This window comes from Balaenoptera musculus, chromosome 11, assembly GCF_009873245.2.
Source record: "Balaenoptera musculus isolate JJ_BM4_2016_0621 chromosome 11, mBalMus1.pri.v3, whole genome shotgun sequence".
Classification (NCBI taxonomy): domain Eukaryota; kingdom Metazoa; phylum Chordata; class Mammalia; order Artiodactyla; family Balaenopteridae; genus Balaenoptera; species Balaenoptera musculus.
The window spans coordinates 4,290,112-4,314,171 of record NC_045795.1 but is presented as its reverse complement, the minus strand read 5'-3'; the positions used below and the strand labels follow the sequence as shown (position 1 = coordinate 4,314,171).

General features: G+C 45.3%; 1 protein-coding gene across 1 annotated transcript in view; it reads left to right on the top strand.

Moving 5' to 3' along the window:
- Positions 1–24,060, top strand: part of F13A1 (coagulation factor XIII A chain) — a 142,873-nt gene that overhangs the window by 92,055 nt on the left and 26,758 nt on the right. Inside the window, exons 9-11 of the mRNA XM_036867730.1 lie at positions 8,744–8,847; positions 10,230–10,318; positions 17,132–17,285. Of these exons, the coding sequence (XP_036723625.1) occupies positions 8,744–8,847; positions 10,230–10,318; positions 17,132–17,285 (347 nt within the window). The remainder of the gene's footprint in view (positions 1–8,743; positions 8,848–10,229; positions 10,319–17,131; positions 17,286–24,060) is intronic.

The following is a 24,060-nucleotide window of genomic DNA, read 5'->3' as shown; positions in this document are numbered from 1 at the left end:
TTTAAATAATATAATGTGTTAACTCTGCAAACAGGATATCCTTATCTCTAGAGTTTGTTGTTGATGTTTTGTTGTTGTTGTTGCTCTTGTTTGTTTGTTTAGTGACTTTCCTGGACTAATTCTGTAAGGTCTGTATTCATCATGCATGGCCACTGAAGTCTCTGCTGCGTAAACTCAGTGGACAGCTAATTGTCTTCAGTGTTCCAGCAGGAAGTACACAATTCTGCTGTAGCCTTCACTTCCTGCTTGCACAGTGTCTGAAGTTCAGCCAGAGGTGAGAGTTTAGGACCTTGTTGGGGCTTTCCTGGGCATGCTTACAGACCTGCACATCTGTGTGGCCATCTAGGCTCTCAGGAGTATGTCAGAAGTGTTCAAAGTCCCCTAAGGAAATTTCAGTCCCTCCTGTTAGATTTTTTGGGACAGTCTTTTATTATCCCCAGTTGGTATCACTTCTTCAGGTACCTATAATGTTAAACAGTTGCTTCTAATTGGTTTTGAAAAACATCCTATAGATAGGGCTATTTGCACATAGTAAGCTCTGAATCAGATCAAATAAAAATAAGCCCTGGGAACGGAACTTTTCAGAGGGCTGCCAGACAGGTTAATAGTGACAATTCTTTTATTGAATTTTAGGGAGTTCCAAGCCCATTTTCTCCTCTTTGTTGTTTGCTAGGCTGCAAGTCTTTATGGCTACCATAGTTGTAAGGCTGTTCATTTTCAAGACTACCACGGAGCTAAGGAGAGAGGGGTGGAAATAAGGCAAATTAAAGTGTCACAAATCTCACAGTTCTGAGATTCTTTTGTTCTTGTTGAGTAAATCCTCCTTATATTGTTGCAAATCTTTGGTTCATTTCCAGAGTTCTGGAAAAGTTGGTTTTGATCATGTTTGTTAGTATCCTTATTATTTTTATGAAGGAGCAGATTTTTGGAGGCCCTTACTCTGCCATTCTGGGAGTGTTTCTCCAGAACACACTTTTAACCACCCTACAAGTGGTTCCAAATTGGGGGCCTACCACACCCCTTGAGGGTTTTACATTTTGTAGGAATAGTTTGGTATCTTATATCATCTTCCTGACATATATCTGAAATACATATTGTTTTATGTATTTTTATTTCTTCTATACATTATAGGGCATTATATTATCTTTTAGAAATTGTGTATAGAAATCTGTGGACTTCATTTCAGGATAATATAGGGGTGTTGCAAAATATTTGTTTTAAAACTAGGAAGGGACATTAATTTTTGAAGGTTGAAAATCACTGCACTAGACTCTCCTCCCATTCCTTTCATATATCTACCCTAGTCCTGTGGCTACAATATCTCCAAAGAGTGCCTGCAGTTCCTATTCTACTCGAGTTCCACTTAAGAGTGGACAAAGAGGGAGTTTGGGAGGTAAATAAAATCAGAGGTCATTACAAATACCTCTCAGGAAATTAGAATGAAAAAGAAAGTGGGAACCATCTAATAAACCACATAGAAAGTACTAAGGCATTTTTCATAACAAGAAAAATGTCATGTTTTGGTTAATCATAAATTCTGCTTAAGAGAGTCATCATATATACTGATCAAAAGTTACCAGTTTTCAAATAATTAAAAGCTAATAAAATATGTACCACCTAAGCTATACTGAATGCAATTTAATTTCTTTTGATGATGAATAAGACCTCTAGAAAAATGTCATATAAATAAGAGCTTTTAGAATAGTATACTCATAAACAGCTTTATAATGCAAAGCAGTAATTTTGGTACCTACTAAGATTGTTGGCTGTATTTTTTAAAACTCCTTTCAATAATTATGGATAAGCTTGGCCAGAATTTATTATAGAAAGCTTTTTATACCTTAGAGTCATTCTCAAAATCCAATCTTTTATTAATTTTCAGCAGGAATATCAATTGATAATTTGCTATGCAAGAGAGAGAGGTAAAGGGGTTCAGGGTGCTATTTTCAAAGTAAATCCAGCAAGGGGAACTCAGCAGAATTACAGAGGCCTTCTGCCAAGTAGTGGTGTCAAATGTGGCTCCTATGGACGGGTGTCATCTACTTCCTGAACAGTTTGAAGGTTCCATTTTGGTCTCTCACACATGCCATCTTCAGCCCCTTAACTGGGTCTTTCGTGCTACATCAGACTGTGCTTAAACTGTGACTTCTTTTTTTTTTTTTAATAAATTTATTTATTTTATTTATTTATTTTTGGCTGCGTTGGGTCTTTGTTGCTGCACGCGGGCTTTCTCTAGTTGCGGCGAGCGGGGGCTACTCTTCGTTGCGGTGCGCGGGCTTCTCGTTGCGGTGGTTTCTCTTGTTGCGGAGCTTGGGCTGTAGGCAAACGGGCTTCAGTAGTTGTGGCACCAGGCTCAGTAGTTGTGGCTTGCGGGCTCTAGAGCGCAGGCTCAGTAGTTGTGGCTCACGGGCTTAGTTGCTCCACGGCATGTGGGATCTTCCTGGACCAGGGCTCAAACCCGTGTCCCCTGCATTGGCAGGTGGATTCTTAACCACTGCACCACTAGGGAAGCCCTAAACTGTGACTTCTTAATGAGCATCATAGGATCCCTTCCCTGCACACAATAAGCAAAAACAAACACCTTCATAACTTTCTCTTTTTTCTTGATGGGTGATTGGTTCCTACAGGGGGCACTGGCTTGGTCTCCGCCTGATTGGACTTTTGGCCTTCAGTGGAGAAGACCCCAGAGGAGCTCCAAATGCCCCTTCCTGGTTTCAGCACTCCAACAATGAACAGCTGCATTCTGAACTAGCGTGGTTCTCCCAGCTCCCAGCTCCATAAAAGATTCCTCCAGAATACTTCCCTTCCTCTGAATAATTCCTTTCCGTTGTCTTGCTTCATTACCTTTCCCAACTGGCAAGGTTTTTCTTGGTCCAAACTTTTATTTCCACTTTGGAATGTCTTACTAGGCAAGCCTCAGAGCCCACCAACTTGTCTCTACTTCTTTCCCACCCCCCCCACCCCCCTTCGTTACTGGAGTGACCAGAGTTTAACAAGTCCAGGGCATGCTGTCATTTTTGTCACCAGTATCATTGCCTGTGTCAAGAGTATAACAACAGGGCCAGAGAGGTAGGGCTGTGCCCATCTGCGACAAACACAAATAGTTTGCAGGATAGACCAGGGCCTTTCTTCTACCCCCTGCCATTTGTAAAATAAAAGAATTCAAAGACTTGGTTTACACTTGAAGTTGGTCCAAGACATCTCTGCCCCGGCTTTCTCTCAATCTTATTTGTGCTCTCCCTTGAGCCCTAATAAAGCTGCAGAAACAAAATTACAGTCCCATGTCTCTTTCTTCCCTTTTAGGGAAGAAAACCTTTCTGCACAGATTGCAGATGAGATGACCCTGTGGAATGTTTAAGCAGTTAGCCAAGTTAAAGGCAGTAAAGGACTCCTTGCTTAAATTATCCACTCTATTTTCTTTGAACATACAGCACACAGAGCCCCAAAGCCCATCCTGGGCTCAGCTGTGTTTTCTGTCCGCTCTGCACCCTCCCATGGGCACTTGTCACTCTGGATGTGACCTTAGCCAGTTGTTAGAACTGTGCTCTTCCTTCTTTAATAAAAAAGAGTCCTCTTCATGGTTTTTTTGGGGGCGGGCAGAGGGGGACTAGTATATATTTATTATAAAAATTTCAAACATTGCAGAAAAAAGTATAAAAATAAGAGTCATCCACTTTCTAGCTACTCAGAACATTGACAACATTTTGCTAAGCATTCTTTAATGGGTCCCTTTGCATATTGTATTCATTTTTTATTGCTGCATAACAAATTTCCAAAACCTTGGCAGCTTAAAACAACGTAAACTTATTATCCAACAGTCTCTGTAGGCGAAGGGTTTGGGCACAGGTTAACCAGGTCCTCTGCTTAGGGTCTCAAATGATGGCAATCAAAGTGTTAGCCTGGACTGTGGCCCCCTCTGATGCTCAGGGCTCTCTTCCAAGCTCACTCAGGTTCTTGGAAAAATTCAGTTCCTTGCAGCTGTAGAACTCATGGAAGCTTCCATCTGCTTCGAGGCCAGCAGGAGAATGTCTTTGCTGCTTCAAATCTCTAGCTCGCTATGTCCCAGACCTCCCAGATTTAAAGGCTCACGTGATTAGGTCAGGCCCCCATGATAATCTCCTTTTTTAATGAACTCAAAATCAACAGCATACTTACCTTAATTACGTCTGCAAAATCCTCTTTGCCATGTAAGAATGTAATCACAGGAGCAACATCCCATCCTATTCATAGACTTCACCCACATTCAAAGGGAGGGATTTATACAAGTGTGACGATCATTTAACGTTCTGCCTTCCACACATATATACATACACAGTGAACACTGTACCTGGGGTTCTGTAGCGTGATTTTTAAAAATTGATATGCCATGGTTATTTTTCCTACCTAATAAATACAGATCTGATTTTTGTGGCTGAATAGTATTCTATTTTGTGATTTAAAATAGTTAATCACATATTGGACAGTTTCTGATTTTCCTTCTTAAAAATTATGCAAGGATGAACATTCTCACATTCTTGTCTTTGCATGTGCGTAATTCTAAGGAAAGGAGTTTACCAAATCAAAGGATAAACTAAATCAATGCTGCGATGTCCCTTCCAGGGTCCTCCAGCACTGCATGGTGCTGCTTTGCTAGTGAGGTTCTGCTTCTGGTGAAGGTTCTCTGCGTCTTTTGCTCCGATACTGTCAAATTACTACATCCTTGAAAGGAGTTCTAGAAATCACTAGCTGCCACTGCAGGAAACATGCAGGAAGTAACATAAAGTAAAGATGTGATGTTCACTTGTCACCTCCATCCTCTCCCCAAAGAAGTTATTTTCAATTTGATTAAATAACTTTCGACGAGATGGGGGCTTTATTTTAATTTCTACCCTGCTTCTTTAGAAAGAGGCAACAAGGATACTAGATCACATTGAAGGTTGATAATCTTTTTAACTTTGAAAGGACACTGCATATTTTGATGGTATGGTGGGAAGTCGGGCTTCAAATGAAGGCTCTGAGAAAATACAAAACCGTGAATCTTAAAAACAAACACACCAAGATTTAACTATGCCTGCCTTGCTAGGAGATATCCTTGCCTTTCAAGCAACCAATACTTTGTGAGCACCTCCTATGGGCCAGTTCTAGCTCTGGGAACATGATGGTGAACAGGCAGGCAGAGCTCCCAAAATGAACCCACACACTCTGCAAGTGCATGATGAAACTGCAAGATACATTTACCTAGATACAGATCTAGGTTAAAAAGCTTTAAAATAAAAAAAAAAAAACTTGCCAAGAAGCATATATATTTTCCCAGCCTGGATAGTAGGTAAACGGAATTCAGCAATGTCTGTAAATGTTAGCCCCTTTCGTAGGGGAACTTGAGATGTAAAAGGCAGGCGTGTATACCCAGAAATACTGAACATCCAGCCCAAAGGGGACCCTCGTGGAATGGGTGGCCCAGGACACATTTTCCCTGGCCATTCCTGAGCAGAGAGAATGGCATGATGGAAAAAGCCCCATTTCTTCAGAGGGTGCAACCTCTCCCTCCGCTCGTGGCAATCTGGGTTGCCTTCTACCCAGCTACTGGCTTTCCACCCGTCGACTAAGGCCCAACCCCTCCAGAGCATAAGTTCTGTTCACTTCACCCACTGCTACAAGTTCCTGACCCTCTTATTAAACTCTTCCACCCCAAACACACAAATAAGGTCTCAGTCTTAGGTGAAAGTGAAAGAGACTGTGAGTAGCTAATTATTCAATAGATAGCGTAGTCAGAGAGAAGAAACCTTTCCCCATCTCCTGGTCATTTGAAAAGAAATAAAAATCCTCAAAGCAATGTCTTTACCTGAGATCTGAAATGCAAAGCTTATTTATCTTGTTCAAGGCTAACCTGGCCCAGGATACTTGAATTTAAATAAGTAGGTTCTGGGGCCTATTTCCCTAGGGCGGTGCTGGTGAAAGCCAGGGTTGCTAAACATCGCAGGCTGTGTAGGAAGCGTGACTGTGGCCATTTGGGATTGCAAATGTCTCACTGCTATTCTTTCTGGATCTCTCTGCCTGATGGTGCAACGTTTACCGTTCTTAAGGCGGGCTAGCATTGATTATTACCTGATCACCGTGACCTTCCTTCCAGCTCCAGAGCAAAGATAGAGGCTCTCAGGTGGGAGCCAGCCTCATGCCCCTGCCCCGACACCTCACACCTTGACCCTGACCTACCTCTGCACCCCCGTCCCCTGCAGACAATGCCTCGCTCCCCACACTTGTCCATGGCACTGCTCTCCACCTCATCCTCCTGCATCCTTGGTATTTGAGCCTCTTTTTATTCCATCTCTCCCTTTATTCTATCTGTATCTCACTCCCTCTCCACTGGTTCTTCCTCCATAGACAGGACAATCTCTCCTAACGTAAAGATAACCAAAACAATCTTCCTGCATTGCATTATTTTCTAGCCACTGCCCTATCGTCTCTTCTTGCGTTCACAACCTAGGTCACCCTTGGGGGAGAAATCCACTCCGCATTTCTCCCCTCCTGTTCCCTTTGCATCTGGCGTTTGCACTCACCACTCTCCTCCATCAGCAATAAAGACGCCAGTGGCTTCCTACGTCAAATTCTGAGTGTCACGTGTGTATATAAAAATGCCTCTTGGGTTTCATCCTTTGAGTTTCTCACGGGCACTTGAGTTCATCATGTCCCAAATGAACATGTCACCCACCCAACACCAGCTCCCAACGCAAACCTTCTCTTCTTCCTTCATTCAGCCTTGGTAAATGGAATCATCACACTCCCTGGAAACGCAAAAGCTTCCTCAACACTCACAGTTCCCTTCCGAGAGCTCCTCTCCTTCTCCACGGTGATGAGGGGAAACTCAGCTCAGTCTCTGGTCCTCACCCAGCTTCCACAAATACAGATCTGCGAATTTAACGGGCCCAAGGATAAAGCCCAAATATTTAACTTGGGATAAAAGGATCTCACAATCTCATCCTCACCAACAACATAGCTCAGTGTTTAAAAGCATGGATCCTGGAGCTCTGTCACTAACTCGCTGTGCAACCTCAGGCAAGATTCTTAACCTCTCTCTGCTTCCGTTTCCTCCCTTGTAAATGGGGATAATAATAGCAATACCTTTCTCATAGAGTACTGGGAACATCATATGTATTCACGTACATAAAGACTTTAGAACAGTGCCTGGCATACAGTAAGTGCTATGTGTATCTGACAGTCTTGTGATGTACTGCCCATTTTCACCTGCCAATCCTCTTCTCCCACGCACACAAGTATGCAAACATGCTACTCACCAGCCACAACAGCATACAGGTCACCAAACACACCATGTTGGCTATTTCTTGTCTCCACAGCTTTGTTCTTAGTCCTTTTGTTAATCTGCTAAACTCCCATTTATTTTGGGGGACTCAGCTCAAATATCACTTCTGCTGTGATGCCTTCCCTCCTGCCCCAAGGGCTTCCCCACTGAGACCCGATTGTACCCCAAATGAATTTCCCCTGTAGCATGCATCACTTCAATCCATTATTTTTAAAAGTCGGAGAGTTACCATGTTTGAGCACTTATCATATGCCAGACCCTGTTCTAAGTGCTGTACATGTATTAGCTTGTTTAAGCCTCACAGCAAACCTATGAAATGTTTTAACAATTGGTTTCTGTGTTCATCGTTCCTCCTCAATTGTGGGGCTCTTTATGGGCAAGAACCTATGACTTGATCATGACTAGGTGCCCAGCATGGTGCCTGGTGCATGACGGGCCCACAGATAAGTGAATACCTCTGAACTGAGCCAATCAGAGATGAGCTGAACTCAGAGAGAGACGGGCACATGCACGAATTACTGACATTGAAGGACACTGAGGAACGGGTGGATGGTAGCTGGATCTGAAATTCACCAGTGCTATAAACAAAGACTGCTGTAACTACCTCATGCCACCCTTAAATTGTTATTACTATATGAATATTTTCTATAGTGCCGACAGGTTAATGGACTCCCATTTGTTTCTGTAATGCCATGTAATTTCAGGTCTTTCCAAGGACATAATAATACAATTCATGATGATATTTTTATCCCATGCTCTTGCTTCAAGGGTCACTTGCTAAGTCTGAAAAGTTTTGCCTGGCCTCTAGCTCATGGGTCACCCGCCGTTGATAAAGTGTAAAGAGACACTCACCCTGACCACCTTTCCTTCTGGTTGGACACCAGATGGAAATTTGCCACCAATTACAGACAACTGAAGTCAGGAGTTAACATTACAGTTTCTATGGCAATAGTCTAAGCCCATAAACAAAAGCATTCTGTTGCTTAATTGTTACAAAGGGATATGCTTTTTATAAATCTAATATGCATATAAATATAAAAGGAATTCAAAGATAATATGCATTTCGGTTTTAATTAACTTTTCTTCCCTGCCATATCCCTTGAGCCCATAGTAAATTCTGTTTCATTAGGCAGTAGACAAGGGTTAAGATCAAAATTGTTTAAGGCATGGATTAGAATATCTCTGGGTGGCCTTGAAGCTGATATTCGTGGGGGAGAGAGCAATGCCCAGCCACATGAGTGCCGCCCCAGCGGTGCCAGCGGAAAAGGACCTGCACAGAAAACTTAAGTCTAGAACCCCAGCATATCTCTGGGAGGCTTCCAGCTAGCTTAAGCCATTCCAATAATTTATAGATAGCATAGTCACAGGGTTTTTGGTCACTTTTTGATTTCCTGGAACGTTGAATGTGATGGGAAGTTTAATCTCGCTGGGGTGGTGTTTTTTAAGGAACTACCACTGCTGGAACGAAGCCTGGATGACGAGGCCTGATCTTCCCATCGGGTTTGGAGGTTGGCAAGTCGTGGACAGCACCCCACAGGAAAACAGTGATGGTAAAAACAGCATCCTCCCTCAGGGAAACGGATGTACTGCCCATCTTTATTTTGCTTTTACGATTGCATCTGATGTGTGGGGAACACTCCCTCCCAGTGGGAAGCAGCATCAGAAGTGTGCTTCCCGGGCACATGTACAGGGTTGACTACCTGCCGGTGAGGTTTAACTTCATTTCACTGGTCGTCTTTACTCTGATTATTTTGTAACTTCTAGGGGGAAAAAAGCATAAAACTTAACATATATAACTCATCGATTCTTGCTTTGATAAGCAGTTTTGAAGACAAGAGAAAAAGTATCTGGGTAAGCACTTTTGCTAGGCTATAAAATATACTTCAGCTCTGCCTGATAAACAGTGATAAGATAGAAGGCAGTGGTGAAAATAAAGAACTCAAAAAATAATTGCAGATCATCCTTTAAATTGTTGTTTTCCCAGACGCTGATTTCTTTTTAGGTTGAGTGATTTCTTTCAAAACTTGAGTATGTAGGTACTTATCTTCTAACATGTGTGCTAAGTAGTGGCAGCTATGACCCCCCCTCTCCCACCGAATTTTTATAAAATCACACACATCATAAGGCCCCATTTCTCTTTAGCATGATGATAAAAATCAGTGGTCTAGGACATGACTTTTATCTCCCCAGGTGTTGATATAAGATATTGATGTGTGCATACATATATACACAAAAACATTCATTACATACTCATAAGGGAACGCCAGTACAATACTGGATTTTAAGAGAGAAATTTCAACACTTTCTGGTGTTCCGGATTATATATCATGACGAGATAGCTGGGTGACTAATGGCAGCTAATCTCTTATTAATAAGAAATAGCTGGTTAAAATTCAAAGGACTTCGTAAAAGTCAGCGTGGGCCTACTGACTTCCTGACTGCACGTGGTCCACGTGTGTGGCTAATATCCAGATTCTCCAGTTAAACTTGACGTGTGTCCATAATGTCCAAACACAAAAAACAAAAGTGAAAACAAACCAACAACAACACAAATACCGAGGACAGATCACTGTTTCCAACATTCCAGATACGAGTTATAAAAGGATAAGCCCTATGTAAGCCAGCGGCTGGGCACCAACACACTTGAGTCTGTTTGTAGTTGGAAGAGTAGATGCAGAAATAATGTTGCCCTATAGTCTTTTCGTGGCTTCAAATTTTGGTTTGCAGAGTCATTTCCAACAATTCCCTCTTGATCACACACGTGGGTCATTCACCCGCTCCGGCCATGGAAAGCACTGGGGCGCCCTCGGTGACGAAGTGGAGGAACATTTGTCTCTACAGAGCCACCTCAGGGCTATGACCCAGATCAGCTCCGTATCTGGACAGACCTGAGGATGGCAAGCTCACGCTCTCCCTCCTCTGTGTGACACAGGGATGTATCGGTGTGGCCCGGCCTCTGTTCAAGCCATTAAGCACGGCAATGTTTGCTTCCAGTTTGACGCACCTTTCGTTTTTGCAGAGGTAAGTGGAAAGCTGGGGAAAAGAGCTGCTTTCCTTCCCAACCTCTTAACACATCAAAAAATAAGGTACTGGGCTGTTACTTCTGAATTTCCCAGGTACATAGTGTATGCTTCATGTTTACAAAGTTAACTAGACACCATTCCAACCCCCAGGCGCTGCATGCTAAATGCAGTTCTTACTTAAACATTTTTCTCTCCTTGATGTTTTGAGACTTTTCTGCCGGAAAGCAATTGCATTACTAACCTTAGCTTAGTTCTCTGTACCCATGAAGTAGGTATCAACTGCTCCCAAGAAATTAAGTGACTAAATGAATCACTCAACAAAAAATTGGTGGAGACGGCCCATGAATTGAAATGGCAGAGTGTACTTCTTCACCCTGAGACTAGCCCAGCAGTTCACGTGAAACAACATCCAAACACACCCCAACTACGGTCTTAGTCTGGGAACTCCAATCCATTTCCTGCCATTCCAGGCCATCCTCCATCAGTGGAGACAGAGAGTACAGCTGCTAGAATACGGAGGGGAGAAGAGGGTCTGGAACACCGCACACAAAAGGGTGGATAGGGACGGTTTGGGAAAGGGTCTGAAATTCTGCAAGAACTGGGTGGAGGTTGGAAGCAGAGAGGGCGGTTCAAGGGTGCTCCAAAGAGATCTCAGAAAGTCAAATTAAATGTAAGAGACATCAGGTGAAGGAGGAGGCCAGAAGGCTACTGAAGGTAGCAGAGATTTATGAGAGGCAGAGAGGCAGGACTGACCTAGAGTATAATTTCACGAATGAACGCAATGAAATAACGCCTACTGCTGTGTAATCACTTTGCCTACCATCTGATGCTCTTAGCAACCCTTTAAAATGGGTGTTATAATTCTTCCCATTTTACAGAAAAGAAAAATGAGGCAAAGAGTGGTTAAATAAGCTTTCCACCATCATCTAACCAACAAAGAGTAGTGCTAAGATTTAAAGCCAGGCAGGCACCTGGGCTCATGCCAGTAAACACCACTTTCTGCTACTATTCTAGAATGAGTAAATGTCTATTATCACTATGTGCCAGGCACTGTGGGAATTCAGAAGCCTGCGTCCTTAAGTAACTTGATTCTTGATGAGGATGGTGGTACGTAAACACAGCAACATTTAAATAACAATAACGCAAGGGATGCTATGTAACTAAATGCCAGATGAGCGATGTAGATGATAAATGACTTGCGTTTAAGTTCATTGAGAAATATGAGCTAGGCACTGAGGCAGGACAACAAAGGCCACAAGACCCTGTCTAGGGAGAGTGACCTGGGAACAGACACAAGGACAGCGACATGGTAGCCACAGTACGATGAGTGGAGTATTACGGGAGCCCATGGAAGGAGGGTCAGGGATGCCCCCTGGAGAGGGTAGAGCCTGAAGCAAGTCTGGAGGGATGATTAGCAATTATCCCGGCAATGGGGGTAAGAAAGAAGCCAGAGGAAGGAAAGAACTTTACACAGAGGAGAAAATTTGAGCCTCCGAATGGTATGTGCAGACAATTTTAAAAACTATACAGGCTCATGAAAAGTGATGTGTTGGGAGGCGTCAAATGATGACAGCTGAAGGAACTAGACATGGGACCTTGTGTCCTGAGAAACGGGCACCTCGTCCTGTAAACGAGAGGCTTCCCACGGGGACGGGACAGGACGAGATCCTGTGCAGCACAGCCTTGAAGGGAAGGGCTCAGGCGGGGGACACGGGATGGCTGGGACGTTACTCCACGCCCAAACCAGACAAACAGGCGGCGACAGGCGGGGAAGGAGGGGGCAGGCCTGGGAAATGTTTCGGAAATCAGCAAAAGCGGAAATGTGAATTACACAAAAAGGAACAGTGTCTCTTCTACTGTTCCTACCATTACAGTTTCTAGAAGCCTTGGGAGAACAGGCAGACTGTATTTGGAATTTCACCCTCTCGACTTCGTTTTGAGATTTAAAGATTTCTCCAATCCTCCCCAGCTGCCGTCTGATCATTTCTGATGCTACGAGCACTTCTGAATGGGAAATCGCTCTAAAACGCGCCAGGCCTTGTTTCCGTATTTTTATTACGCTTTGTTGCTGCAAAGGGCAGAGCAGCAACCTCCCTCCGAGAGCGAATTGCCCGAGAGCTCTTAACGCGAACGCTTTCTGCTGTTATTAAATATAGATCGGGGTGTTGTGAATGTCATCGGGACTCTCAGGTTATAATTACTCCTCTCTCACCCACTGCAGACTTGTCTGACAGCGTGTAGGATTGCTGCTTTGGCACGGGCTGAGCTTCAGGGCTGAGCCATTTATAAGAGATGCTCCAACTGCTGAAAAGTGCGCGAGGACTCTTTTCTCAAGGGTCCTAAAGTAGGACTCCATGGGGCACGTCGGATTTAACTTTAACGAGAGTCTGTGTGACTCAGGTCCTAGACAGCACGCTTCCTCCCTTTCCCGCCTCCTTGCTGCCGAAGCTTGCCTCTCCCTAACCCCAGCCACGTCAGCCGGAAAGTGCCTTTTCTTGCCTCTCGGCAGACTGACTTCCTTGATCACTCCTTACTCATTTCCGGGCCAGATCAAGCATCATGTTCATTGACTTCTTTTGGTTTTCTCAGGGCTTTTATAGCGAAAGCAGAACCCCAAATAAGAGAGGTATGCATGAAAAGCATCCTACCTCTGCCTTCCCCTCTTCTCCTCCGTTTTGGAAATCTACGCTTCCCATTTCTAGATTTCTTCCAGGGATGGAAGCTTACTTCTCTACCCCCTCTCCCTTCTCATGCCCTCAGCCCTGCGGTGAGTTTCTTGGTTCTGGAGGCTGTTCGGCCTGTCCTCCCTGACTCCTGGGGGCCTGGGGCTCCTAAAGAGAGCAGAGCGGTTCTCAGTGTCGGGGCTACTTTCCCAGTTCCCACGCAATTCCCACGTTCACTAAGCATTCAGGAGCTGCTGCTGCTTTTCTGTCTTAGCTTCTTCTAGTTGTGTCTGTTGACCCCTGCACGCCATCCCACTCAAACACACACACACACACATACACACACGTGCACGCTTTCCCTCCCTGGCCCCGAGCTAATTTTCACGGCAGCAGTGACAGGCTCCGCGGGGCCGCAGTCACCACCCCATTGCTCCAGAAGCCACTCCTTCCCTTGCTCTGGGCCAGCAGTTCCCTGTACACTGACTGTGCAACTGCTTCCCGGCACATTCTTCGTTCTCAATTCAAGGTTGTTTATTTTGCTACCACTTATTAGATGTAGCCCATTTTTTGGCATCCCCTAGTCTGATCTAAAATAATTCACCCATTCGTTCAAATAACCTATGAAACTTTGGAATCATCTTGGCTTCTCTTCTTAACCTTCCTCAGGCATCTTGCCAGAAATATAATACCTTCCAATAAGATCACAGATCCAACCACGCCAATGATCTCCATCATTACCCTCTGAGCTCTGAACAGCACTGAGATCTGGGACGTCTGCCCCTAAATCATCTGCTTCCTCCTCGCTTGCCCCTTTCCTGTTTATTCTCCACAAACCAGCCAGAAGTATCCTTCATAATGTAAATAGAAACATGTCACTCCCCTGCCCCAAACCTTCTAATGGATTCCCATCACTTTTACAATACACTGAAGCATAAATCATTACGAGATTCTGTGTGATCTGGACCCTGGCTTCCCCTCCACCCCCCATCCCTTGCTCATTTCCTTCCAGCCATACTGAGCTTCTTGCTCTTTTGTCAGAGTCTTTACACACACTGTTCCTTTGGCTATGACAGCTCCCCCCCATCCTGCACCCCACTTCGCATGTCCTGTTCCCTCCCTGCATCCAGATCTCTGTTCAGCTCACCTCCTCAAAGAGACCTTCACTCACACCACCTCCCACCTGAAACATCACCACCTGCCCTGTGGTTTCTGTCCTTCTACTCTGACTTAGTGTTATTATTTCTCTCCTTGCTAGAACGTAAGTTCCACGCAGGTAGGCTCTGTTGGGTTCTCGTCGCTGAAAGCAGGGTCTGGCACATGGCAGCCGCCAGTAAATACATGAATGAATAGAGCAAGCAAAAGCGTGTGCATAGTACACTGATGAGAGCAGTAACCCAGAGAGACAGGGGGCACATGGCACCCTCAAGTGCCGGCAGTCCTGGCGGGAGATGAGGCCCACGTACGCAGCAGCAGGGGGCACGCACAGGAGTGTGGCCGCGTAGCCAGCCCCTACGGGCTGAAGGAACGGCAAGCACGGGGTGGACGTCTGGCAGTTGTGCCAGGAAGGCTCCAGAACCAGGTGGGCATCCACTGCCTTCCTTCAGAAGCCCTGGAAGGAGCACCACCTTCTCAGCACAGCCTGCAGGGCAGTTACTTCCACTTGGGGACAAATGAAGAGAGCGAACGCTGTCCTGGGTCCTGAAAACCAGAGCTTCCATCCTGAGAGGTGAGAAGTGTAGCTTCTGCCAGCAGTGGACGCACGTTTACATTCCTTGGGCAACAAGCAGAAGTTTGCAGAGAGGCCCCTCTAGCCTGAGGTCCTAGCCCACCTTTGCTGAGCCCCAGGGGCCCTGAAACATCTCGTACCAGAGTCTTTACACATACTGCTCCTCCTGGTAGGAAAGCTCTCCCCCTACTGTCTACCCCACTTTGGAAGTGCCTGTGTCTGACCAAGAAGCAAGGGGTGGTGGGGCTGAGAATAGCCATATTTCACGTTGGGTTGCCCAGGTTCTGCGTGACCAGAGCCCTTTCAAATGTATGGGTAAGACTAGATGGTCCCGAAGACTCCTTTCCACGCAAAAGAAATTAAACATAGGACTTTCACAGGTGTTGCTGATCTACTTGCCAGCCTTGCAAGGGAGGTATAATTAAACCCAGGCTCAGAGATATTCAGTAACTTGCCCAAAGTCACGTAGCCTAGGTCCAATATTTCTTCCACTTATGACTGTTCTACCATAGAGATCCAGCTGGTCTTGCATACACCTTCTGAGCCCCTCGGTGATTCTAATGTGCAGTCAGGATGGAGAACCACCACGCTAGCAGCTGCAACCGAAAAGAAAGCTTGCGGATGTCACTGGGAAAGGATCCTTTCCCTAAACCCTCACGCCCAACATACATATGCAAAAGCCATTTCATGTGTGTGTTTCTCCTTTCCTTTCCTCACAAGGGGCAGTGTAGTGGGCTGGCCTGAGATTTTAGCCTACATAAGTTTCCTAAGCTATGCTCAAGGGGAGACAAGGATTTATCCACTTTCATGTTTAGCCTTGTCTCCCTGGAAAACTGAAAGCTGCTCTAAGAGTTGTTTGTTAAGAGGATATTTGTCTTCATTGTGGCTACAATTTGCAAGTGAGGAGGGAGCTGTCCGTGCCTGCATGGTCTCCTCCAGAGGGAAGGCTGCAATTCTCAGGAAGCTCATTTAAAGTTTCCTTGAACTTCTTTTCCAAAATGAGAAATATTCTTTAGGTGTCTGCTCTGCCCTCTCTCGTCCTGATTCCTGGATTCGCATTTCGGCCTTTCACATCACGTGCCCGTCGCCACCAAGCCCTGGATACTCTGCTGAGGGGCAGGGCCAGCGTCGTCACCCCTCAGAAACCCGAGGCAGCATGGAACCACCCGGGCCCCGGGCCTGGAAGCAGCTCCTCACCACGTGCTGCCATGGTCCTGTGGGCTGATGCGGGAGAGGCAGTGAGCTGTGAAACTCCAGGGAACGTGTACTGGTCACCCCGGGTGAAGGTCAGGGCACGTGCCATGACCACCCAAGGTGAAGGTCAGGGCATGTGCCATGACCACCCAGGATGAAGGTCAGGGCACGTGCAATAGGCAGGCCCCTGCCCACGTTTGTACTTCTTCTCCACCACCTCCCAGCCATGTGACCACAAACACTCTGCTGACTCTCTGAGTCTTGGTGCCTCGCCTATAAAACAGGGATAATAGTACCTACCTCAGAAGATTGTCATTGTGGGGTTTAAATTAAATCATTTAAAAATGTCCCTGAAACATTATGGGTCAATAAATATTGACTACTTCCTTTCTCCTTAATGGAGATCAGACTTCATGTAAATTCAGAACATTTTGTGAGAAAGTAGAGAAAAGTTGCTCTCTTAAACCTCATCTTTAAAAGCTAGGGATCTATCATCAAGTTTTCCCCTTACCTAGTAATGACCATTACATTTTTACTCAATTTTGATGTTTACAAACCTCTGTGAGAATCATGCTCACATAGATTCTATCTTGCTCAGTCCTAAGGTGTTCCTATGAAACTGGCAGAACAAGTGTAATTATTTTCATTTTATAGAAGCAGGAACGGAGGTTCAGAGAGGACAAGGTAACTTTCTAAAAGTACACGCCCAAGATCAGAGCCCGTGTTCCCTGCAGCTAATCCCGTGCGTCTCTCAAATACCTTCCCCAGAGCCTTTGAAGCTGCAATCCCTCTGCCTATCTCAGCCTTTCTTCTCTCCATTTACTTGCTTAGATTATTTTAAGCTTTAATGGGGTAAAATTGATATTTAAAATGCATACATTTAATGTATACATCTTGATGGATTTGGACCTATGCATCTACCTGGAGAAAAATCTCCCAGGAGCCACCCAGCAGACTTTCTCTTCTTCCTGGAAGTAGGTCACGCCATCACTGTCAGTTTAAAGAAGTCTGAGAAGGAGAGTAACAGACAGGGTACTTTCTGCTTTGCCTTAGGAGGTAGAATTTGCCAGCAAGAGAAAGGAAAGAAAGAAATGGTTGGCACTTAAATGACTTAGCGCGATGAATAATGCTGTCTCCAGGGATCCTACGTGGCTGCACTATTGAGAGTTAGAGATTTTGATGACAGGAACATTGGATGTTGGCTAATGGTCTCCTCTCCTGTTTTTAGGTCAACAGTGATCTTGTTTACATTACAGCTAAGAAAGATGGCACTCACGTGGTTGAAACCCTTGATACCACCCACATTGGGAAATTAATCGTGACCAAGCAAGTTGGAGGAGATGGCATAAAAGATATTACTGATACCTACAAATTCCAAGAAGGTAAGTTACTGCAATCGAATGCAGATTGCTCTGCCCAAGTCTGCTCAGCACTTTCGTCGTTACGGTCACTGTCACCACGAAGACATGTGTTCCGGAGAAGGCACGGCCATTTGCAGCATTTGGAAGTTAGGAGAGAACTGGAGTGAGTACACATCACACCCACGGTTTCTCGTGTCATTGTAGTTTTATTTGTTTGTTTGCTTTGAGCGGAATTCTGCCTCACATGGCTTTTGAAATAATTGCTTTAAAGTCACATCTATTTTAACAGAATATAGAATGTGTTCTTGTTCATAAAAGTATGAAAGAATCTTAATTTCCAATAATCCTATTAGAAAACATTACATAACTAATGTACTTTTAGTTCAATAATGAAATTTAAATACCTGTTCACATTTGTTTAGCACCTTAAAAACTGTTTTCACGTGCATTGTTCCCTTGACATATCGTGGAAATCCCCTGAGGTAGAGAATACAACATTAATAGGACGCTGCAGTCTCACTTATTCAGGCCAATTAGAATGAAGGCCCGTTTCAATCATAAAATAATGTTAAGATGGTTTATGTTAACTCTTCGCGTGTGGAATGTTTGAAATGGAGCGGTTGAGTTCAGTCCCGTCTCCATCGTACTGAGTGCCTGTTCTATGCCTGGAGTTGCGTTTGGTGCTGGGATCTCCACGGTGAGAAGAACCCAGTTTCTGGGCAAGTGATAGGTTCATTCTGCTGAGGGCTTTGAAAACAAAGAAGAGGGGTAGTCAGTCCAACCAGGAGATTCAGAAAAACAAAGCCCGATAAGAGAAGTCACAGACCACAGCTAAAGGAAGCTGGACCAGGGTTTCCAGGAGATGAGAATATGACAAGGCCATGGGGTGTGAATCAGCCGGTGTGTTTAGGGTCCTGCAGACATTACTAAAGCATTAAGCTCATTAAGTGCCCAGAGGCTGGAGTCAAATCTCCCCAAGGTCAGTAGTGGGCAGGAGGTGCAGGGCCTTGGGTGTCTTCGTGGGGACGTGGGATATATGTTACAAGTGATTCACCGACAGAGCTTCTTAGGAATGGCAAATGCCATTTTAGTAAATGGATAAAAATGAAGAGTCATTTGCATATACCTAAATATTCATCAGTATTCCTGAAATGCTGAGTGCAGAATTTGTTTTAAATATTTTAGATCCTCTGTCTTCCTGCTCTTATTTACAAAAGCAATTTGCACTATAAAGAGAAAGTGTGCTGAATCGAGAAATTCAGGATTTGTGCCATCTGAGCCCGTGAATTTTTGCTGTACTCCTGAAATAGATAGTTCTTCTCTTCTGTAGGTTATCACTGCACAACCTAGATACAAAAGATTTTTTTTTTTTCTCTTGGGCTTTTTTCTAAAAAGAGAGTTTTTAAAAACATAAGCGTGGGCTTCCCTGGTGGTGCAGTGGTTAAGAATCCGCCTGCCAATGCAGGGGACACGGGTTCGAGCCCTGGTCCGGAAGGATCCCACATGCCGTGGAGCAACTGGGCCCGTGTGCTACAACTACTGACCCCATGTTCCACAACTACTGAAGCCCGCACGCGTAGATCTCGTGCTTCGCAATGGGAGAAGCCACCGCAATGAGAAGCCTGCGCACCGCAAAGAAGACCCAACGCAGACAAAAATAAAATAAATAAATAAATAAATTTATTAAAAAAAAACAAAACAAAACATGAGCACAATAAAACAAAACAAACGAGCCATGCCCTCTTGTGATAGAGTGACAGGCAAAAAGATTTGGAAAGGAAAAAAGAGTCCATATAAGAATGAAAGGAACCGGCTGTAACACCCACGCATTTAATCATTCATCCTTTCAACTACTTGCTGTTAACCACCCGCCAGATTCCAGACACTGTCGGGATGGAGACACACACAGCCCTGCCTTCCCATCTGTAATAGCTAGAGAGACGGGCAGGAAGCTGTGTGGTGGGTGCCTGGGACAGGGGTGGTTGGACAGATGCTCAGGGATCCTGGAGGACCTTAGCTGTGGGCTCCCTGAGTCTGAAGGACGAACAGGGAAACACGGGGATGACTCTTTCCCCAGGGAACGAGTTCTCCCGGAAAAGGCAGCAGGACAGAGACTGTGGATAAACTCTCCCAGTGTGGAAGAGTCCTGAGCAGACCGTGTCTAGGACAAGAGCTGAGCCGTCCTCTAGGAAGCCGTCCAAGTGACCAGCTATGTTGTTTAAACTGCTCAGCAGGATGCCCTGAGCGGTCAGCCACGGAGGTGGTGGTGAAGACCAAATCAGGGTCAGACGTCAGTCCATGAAAGAGGAGTCAGGAGCTTGGCCAAGGGAGAACCCCAGATTAAAACAAATAAAATGTGCCAGCTCTGAATGGGGAAGACAGCTGAGGTCCAGGCCTCCAAGGTCTGGCAAGAAGGCAAGGCTCAGAGGAATGGAAAGTGTGGGGGGCTTGTCCAAGCAGAAGAGCCCCTAAAATCCGCATACATAATTTAAGAGACATCCCATCCTGCTCCTGGGCTGGAGTCTGATTCCAGGTGGATCGTTAGCTTCTCAATCAAGGATGGCATGTGGGTTTCATATTCTAACATCGGGAATGATGGAGTGAGTGCCGTTTAAGAAGGAAGCAGATCCTGCTCCCGTATGTGGTGGGAAAGAGTGAGTGGCTATCTATCTCCCCCAAGGGCATCTAGGAGAGACTGCCAGCATCTGGGCCCGTGCATTTGCCACCCTGATCCTCATTATTGAATCTCTTGTATAATTTCTCTACAAATGCTGAGTGTGGCCACTGACCTGTGGTGGGAGTGAAAACATAGAAAAAAATATTACCAGATTTAGGCATTTACTATTTTAATTGACTAGACTGTGGAAAGATCATTTTTCACTTCGATGAACTAAAGCTTAATGTTAATTTTATACCCTTCTTTAAAATATAAGATGAAGAAACTATAAAATTTGGAAAACCAGAATTCTTAGAACTTCTCCTGCGGTGACGTCTTCTTCTGTGATGGTGTCTGGGTCCCGTTTCCTCTTCGCTCCATCAGTTATACCTTCTGTCACTTGTATTTTCATCTCTCCTTCTCTATTAGCTCCTTCCCGTGACCATGTCACCTGTGTTAAGAAAATTTACAAAACTCTTTTTCAACAATAAAGTCCCCTGCAAACATGGTCCCTCCTTTCTTCCCTTTGCCTGCACAGCTGCCCGCACCCAACATCCTTTTCCTTTTATTTCTCACCCACTGTGCCCTGAGTTCTGCCACGTGCTCATCCTTGAAGCCCTTCTCCTCCAGGTTGCCAAGACATCTGATCGCCATGTAGAATAAACATTTTGCAGATTTCAGCTTGCCTGAAACCTCCTGCATTTTTTGATGTTATTGCTCGCTCACAATTCTTGAAATTCTCTCTTCTTTTTTTAATTAAAAATTTTTAAAAATTTTTTTAAATTTATTTTTTATTCAAGCATAGTTGCTGTACAATATTATATAAGTTACAGGTGTACGATATAGTGATTCATAATTTTTCAAGGTTGTGCTCCATTGCCAGTTACTATAAAATATTGGCTATATTCCCCATGTTGTACAATGTATCCTTGTAGCTTATTTTATACCTAATAGTTCGTACCACTTAATCCTCTACCCTCCTATTGCCCGTCCCACACCTTCCCAATGGGAGGCACTAGTTTGCTCTCTATATCTGTGAGTCTGCTTCTTTTTTGTTCTATTTGCTAGTTTTTTAGATTCCACATATGAGTGATATCAGACAGCATTTGTCTTTCTCTGTCTGACATATTTGCCTTAGCATAACGTCCTCCAAATCCACCCATGGTGCTGCAAATGGCAACATTTGCATTCTTTTTTATGACTGCGTAGTATTCCATTGTGTATACATACCACATCTTCCTTATCCATTCGTCTGTTGATTGGACACTTAGGTTGCTTTGACGTTCTCTCTTCTCTTTGTTCCTATGATGCAGCTTTCTCCTGGTTCCATCCCAACCTACCTGACTTGTTTTTCCATCTTCTTCTGCAACTCAGAGCTCCCCTTTCTTTGCCCGCCTCAGAATGTTTCTTCCTTCTAGGCTTTGTTCCTACCCAGTAGCTGGTGTTAACATGCACACACATACTGATTCTCCCAAGTCTGTCTCCAGCCTAGACTTCACTTTTAAGCCCCACATTCACCAAAATGTCCCATAGGAACCTGAAACTGAACCTTTCCAAATGCCACCTTCTATCACTCCCTCCCCACCCCAGATCTATTTCTCCCGTGCTCCCTGCCCCACGGAAGAGAGCCATGATCCACCCAAACTTAGCACGTTGAGAATAAGTCAAGCAGCAAATCCTCTAAAAGTCCCCTTCGAAATAGTTCAAATTTATCTCCTCTCCTCCATCTCCATGGCCCCTCCCTGAGAATCAAATTGTGCTGGGCGTGGAAGCCCCTTAACATAGTCCCTGATACGTAGTAAATGGCCAACAAAAGTTAGTTTCCACTATTGCTAGTAATTCTATTATTACTACCATGCTCCTACTATTAGCATGGACTCTGATTATTTTTCTCCAGGATAACTGCTATAGCTTCCCAATTCCACCTTCCCTCCTCACCCTCTTTCCCTGTTTAAGTCATTGCCTCCAAAGTGACATATTTAATGACATAAATCTCAACCTGTTGCCACACTGCTTAAAAGCCCTCACTCGCTTCCGTTGCCTGCAGGGTACTCCAGCCAGAGCTCGCCAAGCCTCTGCTAGTTGCCTTTTTGCCCCCTCACAGCTCCTCCTAGCCATACCCACAGGCATCAAAATCAGCAGCCGGGTGAGCTGTGACAGCCCCTCCCCCCAGCCAGGCTCCCACTTGCCTCCATGCCTTTGCTCTCTCTCTGGAAGGAAAAACCCTCTGAGAAGCCTCCGCTGCCCCCAGGTGGTGTCAAATCTCTGCCCTGTGTTCCCCGCACCACACACAAACGCTTGACCCAGCGTCCGTGACGGATACGCGTGTGGTGATCCCTCTGCACTCGTCCCCTTAGACCCGGGTAGGAAGGGCTGCGCTTCTCATCTGAGCCTGGCACGGTGCCTGGACATCACAGGGGCACAACTAGCATGAGATGATCAAAGGAATGGTAGCTCAGGTGGCACTTGCACAGGTGAGCTTAACTGAACATCAGATGTCCTAAACCGGACTATTTCGTATCTATTATAAAGATGAAAGTTTTGTCCCTAGATGAAGGCAAAGTGCTTCTCCAAACCCCAGTCCTCCAGAGCCTCTGTGCCAGGCTGGGTCCCAGGTCCTGGGGGCACAGAGCTTACTTTCTCCTGGGGGAAGTGATGTCACACAGCGACGAGTACTGGGAAAAGGAAAGAAAACCAGGTGATGTGTTAGTGAGAGACGAGAGGACCAGAGTAATGGAAGTGGGGGGGGGGGGGAACACTCTGAGAAGGTGACATTTGAGCTAAGACCTGAGCAATGAGAAGAGGCTTCATCAGACATAAAGGAGACTCTCATGACACCCAGTTAATGGAAGGGTGGTTTTGACCTTGGTCCTGGAGCCACAGAGGGGCCTCAGAAAATGTGATCTGGCTTTAGATCATTCTCTCGGCACCAAATTCATGGCCCTGCATTACGTGAGACATCAGAGCTCAGACCACAAGTGCAGAGAGAGGGGATTCCGTCGAGCTGGGGAAACCCTGCAGCTCCTCCTGCCTCTTACCTGGGCCTGCGCGTCCCGGAAACCCCCTCCTGCCCTGCTGGCAGCTCCTGCTCACAGGGACAGGCTGGTCCCCAGAAGGAAGCTAGAGGTTCCTCCACCTACGACCCGCTGTGAAGTCCCTCCTAGCGTCCAGAAGCTTCCACCGCCCCTCCTCCACTCGGCCAGCTCAGCCTCTCCCCACGAGGCACCTCGCTGACCATGACCATGTTCCCGCTGCTGGTGTTCACCTCCCACATTTTGCCTAAATGCATGTTTGGTGCCCGTCCAAAGCCATGATCATTAATGCTCTCTTTCTTGGGGAGCTGTTTGCCAGATGCTTTCCGCTAAAATATTTCACTATGCTTTCCCTATCACAGCCACTCCTTCCCTTTAGTATTATCTCCCTCTTGTCGACTGTGAAACATGTGCTCTAGCCAATGCTTGTCCTGGACCAGTTACTTCTGGCACATTCTTGCAGTCTTGACAATCAGAGAAATTGTTAATACACACACAGAAATACACATTCATTTGTTCGCAACACCTGCTGGCATTTTCTCTGTCTTTGCAGAGTCCTAGTAGCTGCCAATTCTTATGCATGTGCTACCTGTAAACCACTTACCAACCCTACCACGTGTGCGTCCTTATTTTACACACAAGGAAACCGATGGTAGTAATAGCCCCTGCCTTGCAGAGCCCTCCTGAGGATTAGATGAGACAGCGTACAATACGCACTTCCCGTGACACCCGTCACATAGTTAGCTCTCAGCGATACTTGTTAGCACTATTAATTGACCTCTTCATTTTCATTGCAGTTTGTTATCAGTTAAGTGAGAGGCAACATCTTAAAAATTAATGTAACTATAAAAGCCAGCATTTTTATTTCGAAGTGATTCTTCTTTTGCTAGCCATTTGCATCACAAGCCAAGTGGGACAGGTCCGAGTGGAAAGAGACATGTGGAAGACAGGTCTTGCCGGGCAGACCCACGAATGGGAGAAAACTCACATTGTAGAAGGTGAAAGGCAAGATGCAACTCTTCCAGCTACGTGGCTAGGACATTGGGAGGGAAGCCAACTAATCCCACAGTTTGAGAAGAGTTAGGTTTTGCCGGTTCTATCTGCTGAG